At 39.1% G+C, this 27,731-nt stretch overlaps 1 protein-coding gene across 7 annotated transcripts in view; it reads left to right on the top strand.

The window, feature by feature from the left end:
- The first annotated feature begins 928 nt into the window (after positions 1 to 928).
- TXNL1 (thioredoxin like 1) overlaps positions 929 to 27,731 on the top strand; it is a 39,348-nt gene continuing 12,545 nt past the window's right edge. For 4 of the 7 annotated variants that reach the window (XR_002337500.2, XR_014818889.1, XR_014818895.1 and 1 more), the window contains exons 1-5: positions 929 to 1,249; positions 14,077 to 14,173; positions 15,591 to 15,764; positions 25,046 to 25,168; positions 26,411 to 26,480. Coding sequence is in view for 2 of the 7 variants with exons in the window: in XM_013985373.3 (XP_013840827.1) it covers positions 1,152 to 1,249; positions 14,077 to 14,173; positions 15,591 to 15,764; positions 25,046 to 25,168; positions 26,411 to 26,480 (562 nt within the window). In the remaining 5 variants the exon portion in view is untranslated. Of the gene's footprint in view, positions 1,250 to 14,076; positions 14,174 to 15,590; positions 18,526 to 19,219; positions 19,633 to 20,235; positions 22,022 to 25,045; positions 25,169 to 26,410; positions 26,481 to 27,731 lie in introns of those variants that run through there. The other 3 variants (NM_001244276.1, XR_014818966.1, XR_014818923.1) reach the window with 3 other exon arrangements.

Raw genomic sequence — 27,731 nt, 5'->3', positions numbered from 1 at the left:
TATTTAAAAGATCATGCTGGTGTTGCACTGCCTTAACTTGAACGCTAGCTTGACTTCGTACTAGGTCTGTATACTTTGGAAAATTAGGATTGCTGTGAGGATTAAATGAGCTAATATACATAGCTTGTATCTTGTCAGGCACATGATTTGTTAACTATTAACTTTACAATTATCATCATCAGCTCTCTCAACCCATGCATTTGCAGTGCTGCCGCCTGAGGTACCCAGTCATCTCTTACCTTCTGGCTATGCTCTTCTTCTCTATCAAGACTCTGTTCAGGGATCACATCGCCTGGCAAATTTACTTCGCCCCGTCCTCCTATCTCATTTGTCACCACAGTTTACATAAATTTTTGTGTTGCCGTAACTGTCGTTTGTGTCTATGACCAGATTGTGAGTTCCTAAAGGAAGGATGGTGCTTTCATATTTTTAGGTAAAAGTAAAAGACAGGTGCATAATATTTTCTGGATGACTTCCCAGAGGGCGCCTCAAAGTAGCGAGATTCGTAAATAAACTTTCCTAAAGTCTACTTTGTCTAGTGTTACGACTTGTCCCGAATATGAGTCGGGACTACACCCAAAGTATTCCAGAGGAAACTTAAGACCTTACTCAACTAGCCAAGAACCCCGGAGGAAAAAAGAATTCTTTTCTCAACTTTCCACCTTAGGAAACTCTTCTGGTAAAAACCACGGGTCTTGGAACCACGGAGGAATACCTTGAGGTCCAATGTGCGCCTGCGCTTGCAAAGGCTTCTCTTCCGCGCCTGCGCCACGCCAGCCAGTGAGGGGCTCCTCAGTCGAGAGTGGGGCCACGGGTCGTGCTTTAGGATTGGGCACTGGGAGCCAAAACGAATGGCACGGAAATGACGTCCAGGTGCGCCAGCGCCGCCGGCCCCGCCGCGCGGTGGCTGCTGGGTGCCGCAAGCCTTCCCTTTCCTCGCCTCTCGTTTCCCCCCTCCCATCCCGTTTCCTCGGCCGCTCCGCTCCCTGGCGTGACTCGGCACTGAGAGCCCCGGGAGAAGACGCCACGGTCGCCACCTCCTGTGTCCAGGCCTCGGCCTTCCTGAGTCTACCCCCGTCCCCTCCCGGGTCGTCTTCTCCTTCAGTTTTGAAACCGGTGGCGTCGCGGCCACCTTGCCAGGCTCTCTGAGAATGGTAGGTGTAAAGCCGGTCGGGAGTGACCCGGATTTCCAGCCGGAGCTGAGCGGCGCGGGCTCCAGACTCGCTGTGGTCAAATTCACCATGCGAGGGTAAGGCTGGGCGTAAGCCCGGGGAGCCCCCGTCTGTCCGTGGTTTTATTTCACTCTTTGGGACCCCACCTGCTTTGCGGCCTCCTGCCCCGGAATGTCCGGCGCTGGCCGCAGCCCCAGGCCGCTGCCAAGATAGGCCTCAGTTCCTGGGTGTGAACCCCCGTGTGTACGCCGGGGAGTCTCTAGCGGGCTTGGAAGCCTGGCCGGACGCGTTCCCCAGCCGGAGAGATCCCTGCCCGCTCCTTTTGAGTCCTCGGTTGAGCTCAGCTCTTGGGGGTGGCTCGGTTCTATTCCTCTTGACTGTGGGAGTCTCCTACAGCCTCTCCTACAGCTTGCACCAGTACCCTTCTTTTCCGGGATCCAGCTGTCATTTGCATCTTAGAAACCCTAAAAATTTGATTTACAGGGTGTTTTGATTCTCTTCACCACCTATATTTTTGGAAAATTCGGCTACCTAACTAATCCGTATAGTGCTTAGACTTAAAGCTCAGCTAGTGCGTTTTAAATTGTTAATGTTGAGTTAGGATGCTTTTGAATTTCCAGAATATTTTTGTTGTTCTTTTGATCAGCAATTTTGTAACTTAGGCTAGCTTATGTAAGCAGTTACGTCTGATCATGGAAACTAATAGGCACGTGTACAGTACAGGTAGATAGGTGTGCAGACATTGGATTTGACCAAGTAAACTCCATTTTTGACTTGGTGGTTTAAGAGGATAGGGAACTTGAAGGTTTTTATCTGGCTTTGGTAAATCTCAACATAATTTATAGGTTGCAAAGCCGGTGGATTTTCCATGTTGGGGGTGTAATGTGTTCCTTCGTGAAGGTGACATACTGAAACTAAGGTATCAGGACCAAGGTTTCAGCGAGTTTATGTATTTACTGACCTCCCCTTGGTCGTGCCCAGTTAGAGGGCTTGGAAGTCTCCACTTGATTTACCTTGACTTCCTGCTGTTGTTTACACTTAGGCTAACTTTGACAAATCTACTACAGGTATCATTATGTAACACATTTTGTTGTCCAAGTAACTATATAAATATAATGCAGTGTTTTGAGGCTCCGAGCAAAAAGTGATTAAAATGTATTGAACATGATTTAGTAAATGCTAAATATCTCAATGATAGCATTAGGATTAGATGGTTTTAGAGAATGAAGGGATGCTGATAGAGAATAAGTTATAATTGCTTTTGGACCAGTCTCGCACAGAATTGGAGAGGGGCAGTACATTAGATTTAAAAGTTTAGCTTCCCAGTTATGTTGATTTTATAACATCTGTATTCTTAATATGAGGGAATACCTATACTATACATTTTGTTAAGTCTTAGGCCAGAGTTGGAAAAAGGAAGAGATGATTTTAACAATGAATCTCATTTTTAGTTCACTTTTCTGATTCTGGGGACATTTATACTTCTGTGCCTCAGTGATACCTTTCTTTTTCCCTTAACATAGCAGGGGGAGAGATGACAGGATAATATCTATTTGGAGTGAGAAAAGTTACTACCATCCAACTTGAGGCCAAGAACATAGTTTTCCCAATCACCTATTTCTTCATTTCCTTTCCATCCCTACTTTAAGCCTTATTTCTTATTCTCACTTTCAATGCTGTATCCATTCTACTAATTTTACTAAAATACTATACAGGTTGTTTCTCTTCTGGTTTAAGAATCTTCAGTGGCTCTCCAGTATTATTTTTAGTAGTTTTTTTTTTTTTTCATTATAATGAAATACATATACTATAAATGTGCCATTTTAGCCATTTTAAATGTACAGTTCAGTGGCATTAAATACATTCACAGTATTGTGTCGTTGTCCCTATTTCCTAGAATTTTTTCATCATCTCAGATGGAAACTTTGCATCCATTAAACAGTAACTCCATACCTCCTCCCCACTGCCCCTAGCCCCTGGTAACCTCTCTTCTCTTCTCTGTCTATGAATTTGCCTATTCTTGATAACTCAATTAAGTGGAATCATATGACATCTGTCCTTTTGTTTATGGCTTATTTTACTTAGCATAATGTTTTCAGGGTTCATCCTTGTTATAGCATGTATCAGATACTTCTTCCCTTTAAAACTGAGTAATATTCTCTTGTGTGTATATACCACATATTTATTCATTTGTTGATGGACATTTGAGTTGTTTCCACCTTTTTTTTTTTGTCTTTTCAGGGCCACACCCATGTCATATGGAAGTTCCCAGGTTAGGGGTCAAATTGGAGCTATAGCCTCTGGCCTATACCACAGCCACAGCAATGTCAGATCCTTTGTGACCTGCAGCACAGTTCACGGCAACGCCAGATACTTAACCCAGTGAGCAAGGCCAGGGATCAAACCTGTATCCTCATGGATGCTAGTCAGATTAGCTTCTGCTGAGCCATGACGGGAACTCCTGTTTACATCTTTTGGCTATTGTACATAATATTGCTGTGAACATTGGTGTGCAAGGACCTCTTCAAGTCCCTGTTTTCAATTCTTTTGGGTATATACCTATGGGTGAAATTGCTAAATTATATAATTCTATGTATAGTTTTTTTTTGGGGGGGGGTGCCTGTGGCATGTGAAAGTGGGCCAGATTAAACCCATACCACAGAAGCGACCTGCGCCACGGCATTGACAGTAACAGATCCTTAACCTGCTATGCTGCAAGGGAACTCCCCTATATATATCTTTTTGGGAAACCACCAAACTATTTTCCTCAGTGGCTGCACAACTTTGCATTTCCTCTAGCAACACATGAGAGTTGCTGGTGCCAGTTACCAGCTGCTTTTTTAAAAAGTATTATTGTAGCTGTCCTGGGTGATTGTGAAGTATCCGGTAGTTTTGGTTGGCATTTCCTTGATGACTGACTAATAATGTTGAGCATTTTTATATGTGCTTATTGGCCATTTGTTTTTCATCTCTTGAGAAATGTCTGTTATAGTTTTCTGCCCATTTTGAATTGGATTGGTTTGTCATTGTGGAGTTGTAGTTCTTTATGCATTTTGGGTCTTAATGCTTTTTCAGATATATCATTTGCAAATATTTTCTCCCATTGGTTGCCTTTTCAGTTTCTTGAAAGTGTCCTTTGATACACAAAAGTTTAAAAATTTTGCTGTAGTCCAATTTATCTATTTTGCTGTTGTTTATGCTTTTTGTGTCATATCCCAGAAATCATTGCCAAATCCAGAGTCATGGAGCTTTCCATCACATGTTTTCATCAAAGAATTTTGTAGTTTTAACTCTTAAGTTTGGGTCTTTGATCTGTTTTGAGTTAATTTTTGCATATGGTATAAAGAAAGGGTCCAACTTCATTCTTTGCATATGGAGATCTAATTTTCCCACCACCTTTGAAAAAAACTGTCTTTAACCCAATGAATGACACGCTTCAGTTTCTTTTTTTTTTTTTAAGCAATTAAAATGGTCGACACTTAGCTTTTATTTAATCTCTGTAAGGGACTTATTTAAGCACTTAGTGTCTCCTCCAGTCCTCAAAATAATCTTTGAGATTACCTCCATTTTACAAATGTTGAGTCACAGAGAGGTTAAATGACATGTTTAAGGTCCCATTGCTGAATGCACTCTTTGATTGTAGAGTGCTATCCTTCTTCTTCCTGGCCTAAGCAGAAGGGACATGTAGATTCAGCTCTGTATTGCACAGAGCGTAACAGTTTTTGGTGTATGTCGCCTTAAATGAGCTCTGACAGCAAACTGATCTTATGGAGGACAAACTCAGTTCCCTCTCTGATGTTCATTTCCCTACCTGTAAAATGGGAATAATAACATGTAGCCTAACCATATTGTTAAGAGAATGAAATTTTTATGTGAATTATATACTATGGTGACATATTTTTGTAGCTGGTACCTTCAAACTGTTACTTGTTAAATATACTCAGATAGAGTTAAATGGTTGTTAGGCAGTACTGGTTTTTGTACACTCCAGGTTTAAAAGAATATACATTTTCTTTCCCATTAAAACTTAGCATGAATGATTTTTTTTTTTTTTGGTCTTTTGTCCTTTTAGGGCTGCATTCATGGCATATGGAGGTTCCCAGGGTAGGGGTCCAATAGGAGCTGTAGCTGCCAGCCTACACCAGAGCCAGAGCAACGCCCGGTCCGAGCCTCGCCTGCAGCCTACACCACAGCTCACGGCAACACCAGATCCTTAACCCACTGAGCTAGGCCAGGGATAAACCTGAAACCTCATGGTTCCTAGTTGGATTCGTTAACCACTGTGCCACGACAGACACTCCTAGCGTGAATAATTTTTATCTTGAATTCCTGAGTGTACAACATATTCAGTTTACCATATATTTAGTTTCCTTAAAAAGCATGTCTGTCTTTTTAGTTGGTTAGGTTTATTGTTACCATCCAAGAAGAATGCCAGTGTAAATTAGGATGGTGAGATTTAATGATTATGGTAGTTTGTTCTAATAGTACTTTATGTGTGTGGTATTAATTCTATATTGCAGAATTGCAGTGGACTGAAGGTACTTTATCAAATTAACAGAGTTAGCAGGACCATTAGGACCAGGCAGATAATACTAGAGAGTTAAGTAGGTGACTAAGATACCTCAGGCATGATGAGGCCCTTGAGAACATGTAGAGAATTTTTTCCACAGAAACTTTTTAATTGAAGTATATAACAGGCTTGCAAAAATGTATACAAACCATTTAAGTGTATAGTTTGATAAATTTTCAAAGTAATTGGACTTCTTTAACCAACATGTAGGGCAGTAATACCGGTATTGCACAATCACCCCCGGGGCCCCAACCTCCTGCAGTACCTTCTCATCTCTTGAATTCTAACACTACAGATTAGTTTTATCTGGTTTTGGACTTTATTAAAAATGGTATCATACTGTTATGTATTCTGTAAGTAACTTTAATCTCGGCAGTTAATTTAGAAATAAAAACAACAAAAGAAAAAGTACAGTTTAGGCCATTGTTTTGGAGTTTCGGAAATAGTAGTTAAGAGTTGGTGTTTTTGGATGTTTTTTTGTCTTTTATCTTTTTAGGGCCGAACCATGGCATATGGAGGTTCCCAGGCTAAGGGTCTAATCAGAGCTATAGCTGCCAGCCTACATCACGGCCAAGGCAAGGCCAGATCTGAGCTGTGTCCGCGACCTACACCACAGCTCATGGCAATGCTGGATCCTTAACCCACTGAGCTAGGCCAGGGATTGAAGCTGCATCCTCATGGATCCTAGTCGGGTTCATTCACCGCTGAGCCACAAAGGGAACTCGCAAGAATTTGGTTTTGTCATCAAATTTCAGCACTGTACTTCATTGTTCTTGTTTTTAAAATGAGGAATTTTAAAGCTTAAATGAAGCTGAGCGTTTTGTAAATTGTGTAACACGTAATAAATGTTTAGTGAATGCTAGCTATTTTGTGTAATTAATAGGGCCAATTGTGATTTGCCTGTTCATTAGTAAATATAATACATCCAGAATTACCCTATTTTAAAGTTAGGCCCGGCAGAAAACTTAAAAAATAAATCTTCAAAAAGCATGTGCATTTTCCATACCAATTTATCAGCTGAATGTATTAACACATATTACTCCTTGAGGTGGAGCACTGAGTACTTCAGCAAATTGGGAAGAATAGCAAGTTCTTGAAATAGAATCTATTTATATTATGCTTATAAACAATTCTTACTTGTTAAAAAGAACCTATCTTGGTACTTGCAGAGAAAGCTGATCTTGGATTGGCTTTAAGAGTTAATCGTTCTAGTTGTGGCCTTCCATTGACTAGATTATTTAGTCTTGGTCAAGTCATTTAACTTCTCTGGTCTTCCCCTCCTGCTTATTGAATAATTGTGTTATGTTAGGTCAGTTTTAAAGTTTCAGTTTTGTGGGTTTGGTTCTTTATGTGTCGCAGAAAGCTAGAGGGTTTTCTGCTGAGTTCTTTTACTCTCAAAAACCGTTAATTCAGAATTTTTCTTACATGTTGGATCTAACAGACAAACTTTCCATCAAAAAAAGAAGTTTAAAAGTGGAAAAAGAACTCTTTCTTTTTTTAAGCCTCTGAACTGAGTCTCTTTTATAAGTTCAAAGTTCCCAAGATTGTGTACTAAGAGCTGCGAATCAAGGGCTGTGTAAGAGAAAAAAAATACAATCCTGAAATTTAGACATACTTGGGACATAATATTTTATAGGTAGGAAAAGCCCTTGAAGAATCCAGTCCCTTCCCATTTTATACAGAGAAACCAGATGATTTGTTTATGAGCTCAATTAATAATGGAAATTTAAGTTTACTTTTATTTTTTAATGGACTATTTATTTTTTATGGACACACCTGAGGCATATGGAAATTTCTGGGCCAAGGATTGAATCAGCCACAGCTGCGACCTATGTTGCAGCTGCAGCAATGCTGTATCCTTAAGCCACTGCACCCGGCCAGGGATCAAACCCATGCCTCTGCAGTGACCAGAGCTGCTGCAGTTGGATTCCTAACCCACTGTGCTACAGTAGGAACTCCTAAGTTTACTTTTAAATGCTAGTGGTAGGCTAGGAAAACATCTTACTTAAAATAATCTGTGTGAAAGCATGCTGGTGTATATATTTATGCTTCTGTATTCTATGACTTATTTTGATTTTTGACTAAAGTTCCAACCTATGATGGCTAACTAAAATTAAACAAAGGGAGTTCCCGTCGTGGCGCAGTGGTTAACGAATCCGACTAGGAACCATGAGGTTGCGGGTTCGGTCCCTGCCCTTGCTCAGTGGGTTAAGGATCCGGCGTTGCCGTGAGCTGTGGTGTAGGTTGCAGACGCGGCTCGGATCCCGCGTTGCTGTGGCTCTGGCGTAGGCCGGTGGCTACAGCTCCAATTAGACCCCTAGCCTGGGAACCTCCATATGCCGCGGGAGCAGCCCAAGAAATAGCAACAACAACAACAAAAAAAGACAAAAAGACAAAATAAATAAATAAATAAATAAAATAAAATAAAATTAAACAAAGGATCTAGATAAGGTTAAAATTTGAAAGTTATTTTTAGTGCAGTCTGTTTAGTGTCAAGAAAGTGTTCTTAAACACCAGTTAGCTTGTACATGATTGATGAGTAGAGTGATGATGTCAGTACAATGCAGATGTTGTGTTGGTTCATATTCTGTTTTTTTTTTTTTTTTTTTTGTCTTTTTGTCTTTTCTAAGGCTGCTTCCATGGGATGTGGAGGTTCCCAGGCTAGGGGTCTAATCAGAGCTGTAGCCATCTGCCTACACCAGAGCCACAGCAACATGGGTTTCAAGCTGCGTCTATAACCTACACCACAGCTCACGGCAACGCCAGATCCTTAACCCACTGAGCAAGGCCAGGGATTGAACCCACAACCTCATGGTTCCTAGTCAGATTTGTTAACCACTGAGCCACGATGGGAACTCTGTATTCTGTTTTTCTTAGGTAGTGAAGAGCAGGAATAGAAATAGGACCTTTAGCAGGAAGGAGAAAAGCCCTCAATCACAGAGGCAGGCTCCCTTTCAGGTTTCTTTTAAGAAAGTTAAAGCTAATAAAACTAAACCTTGAGCTTCTGGGCCCAGCTCTTGTTCCCCAGCAGGGGTCATTCTCTGGTTGTACTTCGTCTAATCTCTACCTGAATGGCAGCATTGCTGGCCCAGAGCTTCCTTTCCACCTGGATTCTCACAGCACCTGTAAGTGGGCATTCCCACATGATAGTTTTTTGTTCATTTTAATATTCCCTGAGGTAGCTTCTAGGTCTGAGCCACTTGACTGTCTGTCCAGGTATTTCCTAAGTACTAGTTGCTGTGGGGTTTTTTTAGGAATATTTTTACAGAGTTACCTAGATTTAAATGATTTGCCTCAATCCTGTTTTTTCCATAAGTCTTCTTATTTTTGAACATATGCACTTGCAAGAAAAGAGTTTTTCAGGAATGAGAAAACCTGATATTGTGAATATACCAGGTATATTTAAAATTTTTATTAAAGTATAGCTGAGCCAGGTGTATTTAGATACCTGTGCTGTATCTGTGACTACAGTTTAAATGCAGTTAACGTTAAATTCTCTAGTCTCTATTTAATATTTTAAAATGAAGGTACTTGTTCACGATATAAAAGCAAAGGATACAGAAGTATAGATAGTTTTAAAAGTCTCCTAAATGTAAAATTAACCACTGAGCCACGATGGGAAAATTATATGGAAATTTATATGGAGGTTATTCAAACAACTAGAAATAGAAAATTATATGGAGGTTATTCAAACAACTAGAAATAGAGTTGCCATATGATCCACAATCCATTCTGGATCCAATATATCCAGAGAAAAACCATGAGTCAAAAAGATTCATGTGTCATATCAGCGCTATTCACAATAGCTAAGACATGGAAACAACCTAAATACGTCCACTGTCTGATGAATGGATAAAGATGTGTACACACACACACTCAAATGCTATTCAGCCATAAAAAATGAAATAATGCCATTTGCAGCAATGTGGATGGACCTAGAGATTATCATACTGACGTAAGTCAGAGAAAGACAAATATCATATGATATCACTTATCTGTGGAATGTAAAATATGGCACAAATGAACTTATCTATGATACAGAAACAGACTCAGAGAACAGACTTGTGGTTGACCAGGTGGCGAGGTGGGGGGCATATGGATTGGGAGTTGGGTTAGTAGATTCAAACCAATGTACAGAATGGATAAATAATAGGGTCTTGCCGTATAGCACAGGGAACCATATTTGGTATCCTGTAGTAAACCATAATGGAAAAGAATATGAAAAAGAATCACTTTGCTTTAAGGCAGAAATTAACACAACATTGTAAGTCAACTATACTTCAATAAAATAAGTTTATTTTATTTATTTATTTATTTATTTATTTTTGATGTGGCATGTGGAAGTTCCTGGGGGAGTGATCAAACCTGTGCCACAGCAGCGACCTGAGGCACTGCTCTGACATTGCTGGATCCTTAACCCACTGCACCATGAAGGAACTCCAATAAGATAAATTTAAAAAATCAAAAATGGTCTCTTTTTCTTTTCCAATCTCACTTTTCAAAAGTAACTGTTTATTGTGTTACTCACCTGACCTTTTTTTTTTTTTTTTTTTGCTTTTTAGGGCCTTACTTGTGGCATATGGAAGTTTCCAGGCTAGGGGTGGAATTGGAGCTGCAGCTGCTGGCTGACACCAGAGCTGCAGCAATGCCATATCCAAGCCATGTCTGCAACCTACATCGCAGCTCATGGCAGCATCAGATCCTTGACCCACCGAATGAGGCCAGGGATTGAACACACATCCTCATGGATCCTAGTCGGATTTGTTAACTGCAGATCCACGATAGGAACTCCTCACCTGACTTTTTAATATGTATTTGTATACACATGTGACATAAAAACAGGTATAAATATGTATTTTTATTATGGTCATAGAGAATTTTTTTTTCTTTTTATTAAAGTATAGTTCATTTACAATGTTGTGCCGATTTCTCCTGTACAGCAGAGTGACCCAGTCATTCATATATTTACATTTGCATTCTTACATTATCTTCCATCATGGCCTATCCCAAGAGATTGGATATGGTTTCCTGTGCTATACAGCAGGACCACGTTGCTTATCCATTCTTTTTTTTTTAAATTTTAAAGTATAGTCGATTTACCCTGTTCTGTCAATTTCTGCTGTACGGCAAAGTGACCCAGTAATACATATATATATATAGTCTTTTTTCATATTATCTTCCATCAAGTGATTGGATATAGTTCCCCTGTGCTATATAGCAGGACCTCATTGCTTATCCATTCTAAATGTAATAGTTTGCGTCTAATCACCCCAAACTCCCAGTCCATCCCACTCTCTTCCCCCTCTCCCCCCTCCCTTAGCAACCACAAGTCTGTTCTCTAGGTCTGTGAGTCTTTTTTTTTTTTTTTTTTTTTTTTTTTTCAGAGCCATGGCACATGGAGGTTCCCAGGCTAGAGGTCAGATCAGAGCTATAGCTGCTGGCCTACACCCCAGCCACAGCATCACAGGATCTGAGCCAAGACTGTGACCTATACCACAGCTCACGGCAACACCGGATCCTTAACACACTGAGCAAGGCCAGGGATGGAACCCGTGTCCTCATGGATACTAGTCAGATTCATTTCCGCTGAGCCAAGACAGGAACAGCTACCTCATGGATACCAATCATATTCGTTTACTCTGAGCCAAGACAGGAACTCCTATCTGTGAGTCTTGTTTCTGTTTTGTGTATAGGTTCATTTATGCCATAATTTAGATTCCACATATAAGTGATATCATATGGTATTTCTTTTTTTTGCATTAGTATGAGAATCTCTAGTTGCATTCATTTTCTTTTTCTTTCTTTTTTTTTTTGGTCTTTTTTTGGTCTTTTTGCCATTTTCTTGGGCTGCTCCCACGGCATATGGAGGTTCCCAGGCTAGGGGTCAAATAGGAGCTGTAGCCACTGGCCTACGCCAGAGTCACAGCAACCAGGATCCGAGTCACATCTTTAACTTACACCACAGCTCACAGCAATGCTGGATCCTTAACCCACTGAGCAAGGGCAGGGACCAAACCTGCAACCTCATGGTTCCTAGTCGGATTCGTTAACCACTGAGCCATGCATTCATGTTTGCCACAGATGGCATTATTTTGTTTTTTTAATGGCTGAGTAGTATTCCATTGTGTGTGTGTGTGTGTGTGTGTGTGTGTGTGTGTGTGTGTGTGTATTTATAGTTTGTTTTGATGGCCATTTAGATTATTTCTAATTGTTTTACTCTTCCAAACATTGCATTGAACTTCCTTATACATATTGTGAAATTGAGGGTTGATTTTTAGAAATGAGAATGTTGAATCTTGGGTTGTGTTTATTGAAAATTGGTAGAGAAAACCAAATGGCCCTTAAAAAGGATCTACTAATTTGTACTCCCATCCATGCTTAACACTTATTAATCACCAGAAGTATTTTGCTAAACTAAACAAACACAGGTTCTTCAATCATAAATGTTTGTTCCTTTAAAATTTAGTCTCAGGACCTGTCAAGCATTCTGAGATCCAAACATTAACTTTCAGAAGTATCAAGTTTTGTATTTCAAAAATTAATAGTTATTAACTTTTTGGTGTGAGGCTTAAGGATGGCACAAGGTAAAAATTCTGATTAAAATGTTAAGAATGGTGTAGGTCTCAGATGGCTCAGATCTGGCTTTGCTGTGGCTGTGGCGTAGGCTGGTGGCAACAGCTCTGATTAGACCTCTAGCCTGGGAACCTCCATATGCTGTGGGTGCTGCCCTAAAAAGACAATAAATAAATAAATAAATAAATAAATAAATAAGAATAAAATGTTAAGAATGGAGAGACCGTCATAGCTTGAGTTTGAACATTGATGAATTTGAACATCTTGTGCTTTAGAATTTGCTTTTCCTTGTGTTCTTGTCTGCTAAAGCCAAGATTTTTCTCATTTGTTGGGAATGTTTTTTGAGATAGTGCGCAATTATAAACGTACACCTTAAGGAATTTTTCACAAACTGCATACACATGCATTTGTGATCAGCTTCCAGATAAATAGAACATTACTAGTCTCTTGAAGACTTTCTCATCCTGTCATTTATTCTCATAAAGGTAACCATTGCCTGATGTATAATATCATTGATTTGTTTTGCCTGTATTTGAACTGTGCAAAAATGTAATCATATAGTGTATTTCTTTCCTCAGTATTATTTGTAAAGTTCATCCATATTTTTGCATGAAATTTTACATCGGTCATTTTCATTGTTGTGCAGTGTTCTTAGAGTAGGAATAACTACAATTAGTTTATTCATTCGGTTGTTGATAGGAACTTGGATGGTCTCTAGTTTTTGGTTGTTACTAATATTGCTACTAATAGTAGTTTTTCAAATGCCCTAAGGCAAACGTGATACTTCTGTTGTTTTATATATCCTAGAAATGGTCATAGGTAGACATAAATCTTGCCTTAGCAGATACTCCCAGTTTCTTTTCTTCCCCCTACAATGGTTATACCAATTTGTGCTGTCACTGACAGGTCAGTTGCTCCACATTTTTGACAATACTTCATTCTTTATTGTTTATTTTGGTGATAGTAATTCTGATTTGCATTTCCTTAGTGACAGAAAGTAAGACATTTTTTCCTATTTATTTATTGTTACACAACCTTATTTGTCCAGTTGGAAAGTAGCCTTTTTACTTTTGGGTGTCAGTCTTTTTGATTTGTAGTTTTTTTGTTTGTTTTGTTTTTTTATACACATTAGAGGTATAAGTCCTGTGTTTGATATGTTTTGTAGTCTGTAGTTTGTCTTTTCACCCTGTAAACGCCATTCATTCATTCATTCATTCATTTATTTATTTTTGCTTTTTAGGGCCACAGGCATGGCATATGGAAGTTCCGGCCTATGCCACAGCCACAGCCATGCAGGATCTGAGCCATGTCTCTGACCTACACCACAACTCATAGCAAGGCCGGATCCTTAACCCACTGAGTGAGGCCAGGGATCAAACCTGCTTCTCACGGATGCTAGTCAGATTCGTTTCCGCTGAGCCACAACAGGAAATCTGTGACGTCTTGATAAATGCTGAGTTTTCCAATTTATAAATATAGTATATTCATTTATTTAGACCTTTAATTTCTTTCATTGAGAACAAAGCAAGAAGACTTAACACTATTAGATTTAACACTATTAGACTTAAAGACAATATAAATCTGTAGTCATTAAGACAGTGTGGTATTAATGCAAGTGTATTTAAATAGTACAATGGGAAAGGCTAGACAGGATGTTCAGAATTTGTGTAATTTTATGTTTTAATTGACAAGATCTTAAGAGTATAAAATTGGTACAGTCTTTGGTGTTACTTTATCAAACGTCTCTTACCTTTCTCAAAGGTGTGGACCATGTTTAAGGATTGCCCCAGCATTCAGTTCTATGAGTAATAAGTATCCACAAGCAGTTTTCTTGGAAGTAGATGTACATCAGTGTCAGGTAAGAAGAATAGAGTCCTTTATTTATTTATTTTTGTCTTTTAGGGCCGCACCCTTGTCACGTGGAGGTTCCCAGACTAGGGGTTGAATTGGAGCTACAGCTGCCAGCCTACGCCACAGCCATAGCAACTTGGAATCTGAGCTGCATCTGCAACCTACACCATAGCTCAGGGCAACGCAGGATCCTTAAGCCACTGAGTGAGGCCAGGGATTGAACCTGCATCCTCATGGATAATACTCAGAGTCGCTTCTGCTGAGCCATGACAGGAACTCCAAGAGTCCTTTTTTTAAAAAAAATTTTGTTCACAAATTGGTTTGAAATTCAGTATTAATACCATCCTTTATTTATCTTTTTATGCACTAAGAACTTATTTTTTTGGGGATAGGTTAATATTATTTATGTTGACATGATTATTACAAATGTCATTTATGGCTACATTAGTTAAGAAGAGTAGCCCAATATAAGTTGCTTCTGGGTTTCTGTTATGAGTATTTTTCTGATATAAAACTAATGTTATGTTGTTAAACTTTTTCTTTTTTTCTTTCTTTTTTTTTTTTTTTTGTCTTTTTGCTATTTCTTGGGCCACTCCCGAGGCATATGGAGGTTCCCAGGCTAGGGGTCAAATCGGAGCTGCAGCTGCCGGCCTACACCAGAGCCACAGCAACGCGGGATCTGAGATGCGTCTGCAACCTACACCAGAGCTCACAGCAATGCCAGATTGTTGACCCACTGAACAAGGGCAAGGACCAAACGCACAACCTCATGGTTCCTAGTCGAATTCGTTAACCACTGCGCCACGACGGGAACTCCTATGTTGTTAAACTTAATAGGTCACCTGACAGTTCTGTTTTACATTTTTTTTTTCTGCAAATTTAGAATTATATCTTCTACTACTGACAAGTTGGTTGATTAGAAAGCAGAGAATTCTAGAGGTTATTTCTTTAAGAGTAGTACTAGATGTGGATTGCCATACAAAAGGTATTACCTCCTTTTCACGACAGATGGGCTGCTGTTCTTTTTAGATGTGCATGTTTTCCTAGGAGCAGTGGTTTTTGTTGACGCATCTCAAGACCTTTCTTGGTTTATCCATTTGTAAAACAGTCTGTACTTTTGAGAACTGTCTGGTGTTGTACAAAGCCTAATGTCTGTATCGGAAGCTGATTGTTCTACTAGATGAAGTAGTTAACACTAAAACATAAAAATTCAGGACTGTCCTTATTGTGGACATAAGGGTCTTATAGTTGTATCCCTTAGGAATATGTCAGCTTTTTCTTAACTTCTCAATTAGGAGTAAGTTATTTTACATGTTTTTTGTTCATGCTTATGATATCAAACTTCCATAAAGATGTAGAAAGAATATTCAAAGTGGTTTAAGATTAGTTTTAATTCATAATGCTATCTAACTTGACACTTCTAGGGAACTGCTGCCACCAACAACATATCAGCGACACCTACATTTTTGTTTTTCCGAAACAAAGTGAGAATTGATCAGTATCAAGGAGCAGATGCCGTGGGATTAGAAGAAAAAATCAAGCAGCACTTAGAAAACGACCCTGGAAGCAATGAGGACACAGATATTCCAAAAGGCTATGTAAGTAGACTTAAAAGTGAAATCATGATATATCTTGTGTTTGTCATTATTTGGTTTAAACGAAATTGACTGTTTTCATGTTTGGTCTTTTGCTAGTGAAGAACACTTTTTTTTTGTCTTTTTGCCTTTTCTAGGGCTGCTTCCTACAGCAAATCGAGGTTCCCAGGCTAGGGGTCTAATTGGAGCTCTAGCTGCTGGCCTACACCAGAGCACAGCAACACGGGATCCAAGCCGCGTCTGTGGCCTACATCACAGCTCATGGCAGTGCCGGATCCTTAACCCAATGAGCAAGGCCAGAGATCGAACTCGCAATTTCATGGTTCCTAGTCAGAAAAAAAATCTGGTCCTGCTCAAGACCATTGTGAAAACTTGTAGTTATCTTCTCCCTTCTTAAAACCTAAATTCATATGGAGTTCCTGTCGTGGTGCAGTGGTTAATGAATCCGACTACAAACCATGAGATCTCGGGTTTGATCTCTGGCCTTGCTTAGCCACTGCGCCACGACGGGAACTCCCAAGAACACTTTTTTTTGGGGGGGGGTTGCACCTACAACATTCGGAAATTCCCAGGGCAGGGATCAAACCTGTGACACAGCAGTGACCTAATCCTCAGCAGTGACAACACTGAATCCTTAACCTACTGAGCTACCAGGAAACTCCCACAAATACTTCCAATAAGAACTTTAAAAGTTAATTTAGTAGCTGACTATTTAATTTTGTCTGTTTTGTATATTATAACCTTAAGCCCCATGATAAAGTATTTTTCCTAATTTTTTTCTTTTTTCCTATGAGAGTTGCAATATTTATTTCAGGTTCTCTCTTGGGTTTTTTTGCATTCTTTTTTTTTTTTGCCACACAGGCAGTATGTGGGAATTCCTGGGCCAGGGGTTGAACCTATGCCACACGGCAGCAACCAGAGCCACAGTGGTGAGAACACAGGAGCCTCAACCTGTTAGGCCATCAGAGAACTCCCTCTCCTAATTTTTTTTTGCCATTTGTTTTTTAATCTTTCTGAATTATTTAGCTGACATTTTTTAAACATTTGTTTTATGCTTTCCCTCCCCCAAATCAAGAAATTTGCATTGGAAAAATTTTTCACTTTTTGACAATTATGTAAAATGACATGTAAATTTTAATGTATGACCATTATATACAAACTCCTTTTTCTGCCAGTTCCTATAGCTTTCTCTCTCTTTTTTTTTTTTGTCTTGTTGTTGTTGTTGCTATTTCTTGGGCCGCTCCCGCGGCATATGGAGGTTCCCAAGCTAGGGGTTGAATCGGAGCTGTAGCCACAGGCCTACGCCAGAGCCACAGCAACAGCAACGCAGGATCCGAGCCGCGTCTGCGACCTACACCACAGCTCACTGCAACGCCGGATCATTAACCCACTGAGCAAGGGCAGGGACCGAACCCACAACCTCATGGTTCCTAGTCGGATTCGTTAACCACTGCGCCACGACGGAAACTCCTATCACAAAGCTTTTGAAAACTACGTTAACATGAATAGTTATAATTTGCATCTTTATCATTTGAGAGCTAATTAGGATAGAAGTAAAATTTAGAATTAGTGCTTCATGGTAACTGACTTGTTTATAGAAGTTGGTAGATCCTGCATACTAAAAGATATGTGTATGTGGGTCTTTTTTCTTTTTTGTCTTTTTTAGGGCCACACCCATGGCATACTGAAGTTTCCAGGCTAGGGGTCAAATCAGAGCTGTAGCTGCTGGCCTACACCACAGCCACAGCAATGCAGGATCCAAGCCATGTCTTCAACCTATACCATAGCTCATGGCAGTGCCGGATCCTTAACCCACTGATTGAGGCCAGGAATTGAACCTGTGTCTTCATGGATACTAGTCGAATTTGTTTCTGCTGAGCCACAGTGGGAACTCTGTATATGTATAGTTTTCATTTTTCTTACTATAAAATTATGTTGACAGGTTAAAAATAAATTTTTTAAAAAGTAAGCGTTGAAGTTGCCATCATGGTGCAATGGAAATGAATCTGACTAGGAACCATGAGGTTGCCGGTTCAATCCCTGGCCTCGCTCTGTGGGTTAAAGATCTGGTGTATCCATTAGGATAGTAGTGTGCTATCAGTATTTTGGCCTCAAGTAGGAAATAAAGCAGGGGAATGTGAAGATTTAAGAAATAAAACAAATTTACTTTTCATCCAGATATTATGAATACAATGTGAAAATCTGTTAAATACATTTTCATTTTTTCCCATCGGGTATCATTCAACACTTTCAAGTTTTAAACTATAGGTCTTAAAGGTTTATTAAGTATTTAGAACTGGTAGTATATTCCCAAATGTTACTGTTCTCACAACACAAATGGAAACTGAATGAAAGCTTATATCTTCAAGTAGATTTTTTTTTTTTTTTTGTCTTTTTAGGGCTGCGCCTGAGGCATATGGAGGTTCCCAGGTTCTGCTGAACTACTTCACAGCCATAGTAATGTGGGATCTGAGCCGTATCTGCAACCTACACACAGCTCACGGCAATGCCCCATCCTTAACCCACTGAGTGAGGCCAGGGATTGAACCTATGTATGTCCTCATGGATGTTTCGCTGAAGCCATGACCAGAACTCCTATATTGACAGTTTTAAAGTAAAATTTTGGTTTTCTTAGAATAAAGAGTTTCTGTCATGAGGTTTTCACCCTAAAAGACAATGTAATTGTTGATTTCACACATCCTATAGGATTTTTTTTGTTTTTGTTTGTTTTTGCTTTTTAGGCCTGTACTCTCAACATATGGAAGTACACAGGCTAGGGGTTAAATCAGAGCTACAGTTGATGGCCTGTGCCACAGCAACGCCTGATCTGAGCCGTATCTGTAACCTACACCATAGCTATGGCAACGCTGGATCCCCAACCCACTCAGCGAGACCAGGTATTGAACCTGAATCCTCATGGATACTAGTCAGATTTGTTTCTACTGCGCCACAACAGGAACTCCACACATCCTATAATTTTGAAACTTCTGATTGGATTGGAGCCAGCCTAAAAGAAATACGTGTATCTCTTTGAGAGGGGTTTGAAATTGTAAAAAATGTAGGATATAATACTCAAAAGGTTAAAAATCAAAATAAATTCTTATATAGAAGTAAAACTGTGGTTTTGTAAACATAATTTTCCATTTTTAATATGTTTACTGAAGTTGGGAAAAATATGAACATTTTATTTTTTCTCTGCTATATTTGCTAAGAATACCTCAGATACCATTGAGGGTGGGGCAAGCTATCAATATCAAGTCTTCCTGTCTGGAATTTGCATACTAGACACTCTGGAATTGAACTGGCACTTGCATGTGTTGTAAATCGTGAGGCTTGGTAGTGTATTTCAGTATTTCCAATCTCTGAACTGTAGGGTTTTTTTTTTTTTTTTTTTGGTCTTTTTTGTCTTTTTGTTGTTGTTGTTGCTATTTCTTGGGCCGCTCCTGCGGCATATGGAGGTTCCCAGGCTAGGGGTTGAATCGGAGCTGTAGCCACAGGCCTACGCCAGAGCCACAGCAACAGCAATGCGGGATCCGAGCCGCGTCTGCAACCTACACCACAGCTCACGGCAACGCTGGATCGTTAACCCACTGAGCAAGGGCAGGGACCGAACCTGCAACCTCATGGTTCCTAGTCAGATTCGTTAACCACTGCGCCACGACGGGAACTCCTGAACTGTAGGTTTTGATCTACAAGTTTGTCATCATTTATCAAATAAAATCAAACATTAAATGACCTCATTTATTTAGTAGGTAGAACAGATCTTTCTTTAACCAACTACTTGAAACATGGAAAGTTTTTTCCTAACTTTCTGTGTGTCTTATATTGGATTCCCCCCCCCCAAAAAAAGGCAAAATCTAAAAAACAAAAAGGCCAGATGACAGTCTTACTGTAAACATGCATATTATTCACCTGTATTCTTCAGATGTGAATAATTTGCTGTTTTTGTTATCTCTTGATATGTATTTATCTACTTTTATTTTTTGTAGCATCATTTAAAAAGTAAGTTATAGACATCATTGTGGCTCATCTGTAAATATTTCTGCATGTAGCTTCTAAAACCAAGAACATTCTCTTATAAAACCATGATAGCATTATCACTTATAAGCAATTTAACATTGATACAATATTTATCTCTAATCTACAGATTATATTCAAATTTCCTTAATTAGCTCCAAAATATATTTATAGTTGTTTTTTCCCCCATCTTGGATTCAAATGAGGGGTCATACATTGCATTTCAGTTGTCAATCTATCTAGGGTTCTGTAGTCTAGAAAATTCTGCCTTTTTAAAAGTTAAACCAGCACCAGTCTAGCATAGTAGCCTCTAGGCACATGCGGCATTTTTATGTGACTAGGGCAACTGAGGACCTGAACTTTTAATTATCTGTTTTTTATTAATTTAATTTAATTTTTTTGTTGTTGTCTTTTTGCTATTTCTTGGGCCGCTCCCACGGCATATGGAGGTTCCCAGGCTAGGGGTCAAATTGGAGCTGTAGCCGCCGGCCTACACCATAGCCACAGCAACGCCAGATCCAAGCCATATCTGCAACCTACACCACAGCTCACGGCAACGCTGGATCCTTAACCCACTGAGCAAGGGCAGGGGTCGAACCTGCAACCTCATGGTTCCTAGTCAGATTTGTTAACCACTGTGCCACGACGGGAACTCTTTATTAATTTAATTTTAAATTGACACTTGTGGCTAATGGTTATTTCATTGTACGGGGCAGGTCTAGTCCATCTATGTTATACACTACCTATAATCTAGATTTGTCTGATTATTTTCTTATGATTCTTTCCTCATTTTTGGCAAAGTGATTATGTAAGTAGTGATATTTATTTCCAATTGCATATTTTTGATATGTCAGTTTACAGTTATGTCAAATATCCAGTATTATGCCGGTTTGTCCCAGATAGTGTTATATAACAGAGCGTTTTAATGCAGCTATTCTAATATGATACTTGTTTTGTGTGCTCCACGATAAACAAACAAAATTTAAAAATATATACCTATTTAGTTTATTTTCATCATGAAGGTATTGGAAGTTTGACTGCAATGTTTCTTCATGCCTGGGGTCTTAGTCCTACATTTAGTATTTAAATGGCATCTTGGTAGGATGGAAGACAAATGTTTGAAAGATTTTCTCATGTTTCAAGGCAAATGTTCAGGGAGTTGGGAATAATTCTAAAGTTGTAGAACTTTGCTCTGTAGTGTTCCTTTTCTTCTACCTCCCTTTTTGAATTGGCTACAGTATGTTGCCCTGAATAATATATTTAACATATATATTTTATCTAATGCAATGTAACATTTAATATAATAGAAAAGAATATTTTGGCTTAGAAAGCATTTAGGCTACTCCATGAATAATTTAGGGTCTCTTCTAATGGATTATTACCATTACGATAGTTTTGACATGTAAAAAAGTTTTCTTTAGCCTTTCAGAACTATATACCAGTGCATTAGCGTGTGTATTGATATTAGTAATAAGACTTGGATAGAGGGTAAACATGTAACTGATAATCTGCATGATACTTGCAAATTTATACTTGGTAAACTTTAAAAACAGTTCTTGTTTAGTAGATGAAATGGATACTTTTCTAGAAAAAGTTTCCTAAAATTGACTCCACTAGAAGCAGAATTCCTAAATAGGCACATCCCCATTGAGGAAATAGAGAAAGTAGTATTTATCTTCCATAAATACCAAGATGACTTCGCAGGGAAATTGTCTACCAGATCTCTAAGGATCAGGTAGTCTAGTGTTACTACAGCTACTTAAGACCATGTAAAAAGACCAGATTTCTTTTTGAATTAAGTATGACATTGATCCCAGAATCTGACAAAATTTCCACCAAAAAAGAAAGCTACGGACCAGTTCATGTTAGGAATATTGGTGTACAAATCTTACTTTTTTTTTGCTGTGGCATTTGGTTGCTTGCTATGGGATCTCGGTTCCTGGATCGGGGATTGAACCTGGACCACAGTGCCAAATCCTAACCACTAGACAATCAGGGAGAGCCCTTACAAATCTGTCTGTCTTTCTTTCTTTCTTTAATTTAAAGGTGTTGAGTTTTTATTACCTTTGTTTTATTCCAGTTGATTGCAAGTTTATAAATCATTTTTATTTTATTTTATTTGTGGCTCTGCCTGCAGCATGCAGAGTTCCCTGGACCAGGGGTTGAACCCAAGCAACAGCAGTAACAGTGCTATGACCTTGACCACTAGGCCACCGGTGAACTCCTTTAAAAAAAAAAAAAAATTGAAGCATAGTTGATTTACAATATTTTATTAATTTCTGCTATACAGCAAAGTGATTTATCCATACATATACACATAGTCATTCCCATATAGGTTATCACAGAATATTGAGTAGATTTCCCTGTGCTATATAGTAGGTTCCTTTTGACCATCCATTCTACATACCATAGTGTGTATGTCATTCCAAGTTCCCAATCCCTACCTCCCCTTCACCATTCCCTTTTGGTAAACAGGTTTATTTATAAGTTCATTTGTGGCATTTTTTTAAAAGATCCTACATGTAGGTGATATCATATGATGTTTGTCTTTTTCTGGTTTTTCTTCACGTAGTGTGATAATCCCTAGATCCATCATGTTGCTGCAAATGGCATTATTTTATTCATTTTTATGGCTAAGTAATATTCCATTATATATATGTATCACATCTTCTTAATCCATTCCTCTGTTGATGGACATTTAGATTGCTTCCATGTCTTGGCTGTTGTATATAGTGTTGCAGTGAATATTGGGGTACATGTATCTTTTTTTTTTTTTAATTTATTTTTTTTTTTATTTTCCCACTGTACAGCAAGGGGGTCAGGTTATCCTTACATGTATACATTACAATTACATTTTTTCCCCCACCCTTTGTTCTGTTGCAACATGAGTATCTAGACATAGTTCTCAATGCTATTCAGCAGGATCTCCTTGTAAATCTATTCTAAGTTGTGTCTGATAAGCCCAAGCTCCCGTATGTATCTTTTTGAATTAGGGTTTTCCCTGGATATGTGCTCAGGAATGGGATGACTGGATCATATGGTAGTTCTATTTTTAGTTTTCTGAGAAACCTTAATACTGTTTGCCATAGTGGTTTCACCAATTTATATTCCCACCAACATTGTAGGAAGATCCTACAGATCTTAGATAAAATATCAGTAAACAAAATCCAGCGATCTAGAGGAGAAAAATCATAGTCTCCTAATATGCAGAAAAGGCTTTTGACAGAATTCAATACCCACTTATTCCTTAAACATTCTATAGGATTTTAATGGGGAAGCACTAGAGACATTCCACTAAGATCAGAAACAAGACAGGTGACCAGTGTCACTGCAGTTCTTTGGTGTTGTGTTGAAAGTTATTAGCCAGCACATTTACAGGACTAGGAAAATGTTAAATGACACCACAAGGAAGCACTGAACAAAATCCAGAGTATAAGAGTTCTATTGGCTAAGTGATTAGATTAAAAGAAATTTAAGAGACATTAACCAAATACAGTGTTTGTACTTATCATGGGTTCTTTTTTTTTTTTTTTTTTTTTTTTTTGTCTTTTTTGCTATTTCTTGGGCCGCCCCTGCGGCATATGGAGGTTCCCAGGCTAGGGGTTGAATCGGAGCTGTAGCCACCGGCCTACGCCAGAGCCACAGCAACACGGGATCCGAGCCGCGTCTGCAACCTACACCACAGCTCACGGCAACGCCGGATCGTTAAGCCACTGAGCAAGGCCAGGGACCGAACCCGCAACCTCATGGTTCCTAGTCGGATTCGTTAACCACTGCGCCACGACGGGAACTCCATGGATTCTTATTCTAACTAATTTCAGCATTTATTTATGAGAAAGTTGAAGAAATTTGAAAACTGATCTTGGTGATATTAAGGAATTCATTGTTTTCATTGTGAGAATTGAGGATATTCTTGGTAAGAGTCCTTACCTCTTAGATATGCTCCATGAGCACACTGAAATGTTCATGAATGAGATTAAAAAAATGTCGAAGAGTTCCCATCGTGGCTCAGTGGTTAACAAATTTGACTAGGAACCATGAGGTTGCGGGTTCGATCCCTGGCCTTGCTCAGTGGGTTGAGTATGCAGCGTTGCCATGAGCTGTGTAGGTCGCAGACGTGGCTCGGATCCCGCGTTGCTGTGGCTCTGGAGTAGGCCGGCAGCTACAGCTCCGATTAGACCCCTAGCCTGGGAATCTCCATATGCCGTGGGGGCGGCCCAAGAAATGGCACAGAAAAAAAGACAAAAAAAAAAAAAAAAAAGTCTAAAATTTGCTTGAAAGTAGTCAGGGGACAGATTGGAACTGGTTGTAGGGTAGAGATGAAACAAGTGGCTATGAGTTGATTATTATTGTAGCTGGAATGTGGGTACCCTGGAATGTGGGTAGCTGGAATTTGGCTTTAATTATGAGTGATAGATATCAGTCAGAAATTCAAATGGAAGGGCTATTTTTGTTATTATTATTATTTTTTTGTCTTTTTGTCTTTTCTAGGGCCGCACCTGCGCCATATGGAGGTTCCCAGCCTAGGGGTCCAGTTGGAGCTGTAGCTGCCAGCCTACTCCAGAGCCACAGCAAGTGGGATCTGAGCCACGTCTGCGACCTACACCACAGCTCACGGCAATGCTGGGTCCTTAACCCACTGAGCGAGGCCAAGAATCAAACCTGCAACCTCATGGTTCCTAGTCGGATTCGTTAACCACTGAGCCATGACGGAAATTCCTGGAAGGATTATTATAAAAGTTTTAGTAACTGTTTGCTTAATCAAGAGAGAATCATGGGAGTTCCCAACATGGCTCAGAGGTTAACGAATCTGACTAGCATCCATGAGGATGTAGGTTCAATCCCTGGCCTTGCTCTATGGGGTAAGGATCCGGTGTTGCCATGAGCTGTGGTGTAGGTCGCAACGCATCTTGGAACCCGCGTTGCTGTGGCTGTAGTGTAGGCTTTCAGCTACAGCTCTGATTAGACCCCTAGCCTGGGAACCTCTATATGCTGTAGGTGCGGCCCTAAAAAGCCAAAAAAAAAAAAAAATAAAAGAGAGAATCACATACAAGAATATATTATATGACACAGAATAGAACAGTATTTTATAGTAACTATAAATAGAATATAACCTGTAAAAATTGTGAATCAGTATGTTGTACACCTGGAACATATATTGTACATCAGCTATACTTTGGTTAAAAAAAGAATCACATCTTTACATTTCTAATTGTTTTAAACCAAATCAAAATGCTTTCCCTAAAGTCTTGCTTTAATTATTTCAGATGGATTTAATGCCTTTTATTAACAAAGCTGGCTGTGAATGTCTTAATGAAAGTGACGAGCATGGATTTGACAACTGTTTACGAAAAGACATGACCTTCCTGGAATCTGATTGTGATGAACAGGTAATTGAATGCTTAAGGCTTATAGGAATTATTCATGTTTCCATTTTATGGTTTTATGTCTCTCCTTTCCAGATGATCATTTAAGTCTTGTTTATAACTTTACCCCTATCCTTTGACCCTGCAGACCCACTTCCTTTCTTTGTTCTTCTGTGCCAGCTATACTGTGGAAAATCACAGAACTCTTGGATTGACCCCAAGGTTGAGTTGAGCCTTCACTATTCTTAAGTCCTTTTGTTCATTCTTGACTTGCCTTAATACTTTCTACCCACCGAAATGAGTTTATCCCTGAGAAATAGACAAGTTAGATGATCACTCCCTGCATATCTAGTCCTTGCTCCCAGGCAGAACCCTGTATTATACCTCCCTATGCTTCCCATTGTGCATTTTTGTCACAGACGAAGTACTATGGTATAGTACTGCTTTGAGAGGCCATCTTTGTCCTTAGCCTGATTGTTATTCTTCTCAGTTTATTTTCTGTTTTAGTGCTCCTGCTTTGTCCTCATTTCAGTTCATCTTATACATGTTCACAGAAGTTGTTTTTCTAAAATATAAATCTTATCATGCTTCTCTTTCTTAAAAGAGTTAAATGCTTCTTTAATGGCTTCAGGAAAGAAACTGTCGTATTCTTTTTTTTTTTTTTTTTTTTTTTTGTCTTTTTAGGGCCCCACCTGCAGCATGTGGAGGTTCCCAGGCTAGGAGTTGAATCAGAGCCGTAGCCGCTAGCCTATACCACAGCCATAGCAATGCAGGATCCGAGCCATGTCTACGACCTACACCACAGCTCACGGCAATGCCTGATCCTTAACCCACTTAGTGAGGCCAGGGATCGAACCCACATTCTCATGGATCCTACTCGGGTTCATTAACCACTGAGCCACTAAGAGAACTCCTTTTTTCTTTTTTTTTTAAATATGTAGTTTAAATTTTATTTTAATTTGGGGATTTTGTTTGATTTTTTGGCAAGCAGATTGCTTGCTAGTTTATAGGTCATAAGACCTTAAGTTCTTACATATAATTTTAATTAATTTATTCTGTTTGTTGCTCTTATCCCTTTGTATGAATAATAGATGATTGTAGTTCTCAAATGTCAGTCTAATCAAGTTGCTTTCAACTTACTGATTTCTATATTACATTGGTTTTGTTAGATAAATTTTTCTGCTTCTTAGTTTTTTAGTTCTTAGTTATTATGATATTTAAAATGTTTAACAGCCCTTTAAAAATGAAACTATTATTTCTTCACAGCTACTTATTACTGTGGCATTCAATCAGCCTGTTAAGCTTTACTCAATGAAATTTCAAGGGCCAGATAATGGTGAGTAATGGGCAACTTTTCTTTAACTTTTTGCTTTGTAGACCTTCCAGCACATATTTAAAACTTTATTTTTTCCTTTTTAAAAAATAATTGAGGTGTAATTTATGTACAGTATTATTTAAGTTTTAGTCTGCAACATAGTGATTGTTAATTTTTAAGGGTTATATTCCATTATATTCCCTATGCTGTGTAATATATCCTTGTAGCTTATTTATTTTATACATCATAGTTTGTACCTCTTAACCCCCTAACCCCTATCTTGCCTGTTCTCCCTCCTCCCCTCTTCTCACTGGTATCAATAGTTTGTTCTCTTTATCTGTGAGTCTGTTTTTGTTGTTGTGGTTATTTTTACCTTTTTTTTTTTTTTTTTTAGATTCTACATATGTGATGCTATACAATATTAATCTTTCTCTGACTTTATTTCATTTAGCATAATAACCCTCCAAGTCCATCCATGTTGCAAATGGCAACATTTCATTTTTTTTTCTATGGTTGAGTAGTATTCCTTTGTATATATGTTTACCATATTTTCTTTATCCATTCATCTGTTGATGGACATCTAGGTTAGAACTTTTTATTAAATACATGTAGATAATTCTTAAGAAAGAGTGAAATTGTTCTTAAAACAAAACAATGGGCAAATAATGTGAGATTATTGGACCGAAAGTAGTAAAAAATAAACTTTTGGAGTGCCTGTTGTGTCTCAGTGGGTTAAGGACTTGATGTTGTCTCTGTGAGGATGCAGGTTTAATCCCTGGCCTCATTCAGTGGGTTAAGGATCTGGCATTGCCACAGGCAGTGTAGGTCACAAATGTGACTCGGATCCATTGTTGGGGTGGCTGTGGCATAAGCCTGTAGCTATTATATATAGCTCCACATGCTGCAGGTGCAACCATAAAAAGAAAAGAAAAAAAAAAAACCTTTTACCTTTTTCTAAAGGTAAGACTTAAAGTTCTTCCTTAATCTGAACACGAAGGGATCTGTTTCTTCCAACTAAAGTTCTAAATTTGAGGAGTTCCCATTGTGGCTCAGTGCTTAACGAATCCGACTAGGAACCATGAGGTTGCAGGTTTGGTCCCTGGCCTCGCTCAGTGGGTTAAGGATCCAGTGTTGCCATGAGCTGTGGTGTAGGTCACAGACGCGGCTCGGATCCCGTGTTGCTGTGGCTCTGGTGTAGGCCGGCGCCTGTAGCTCCAATTAGACCCCTAGCCTGGGAACCTCCATTTGCCGCAGATGTAGCCCTAGAAAAGA

Source organism: Sus scrofa, chromosome 1 (assembly GCF_054392235.1).
Source record: "Sus scrofa isolate SSC_HxYL_T2T_F1_AM1 chromosome 1, Sscrofa_HxYL_maternal_Yorkshire_Landrace_v2.0, whole genome shotgun sequence".
NCBI lineage: Eukaryota > Metazoa > Chordata > Mammalia > Artiodactyla > Suidae > Sus > Sus scrofa.
The sequence above is the reverse complement of the archived record's forward strand: the minus strand, read 5'-3'. Positions and strand labels throughout refer to the sequence as shown.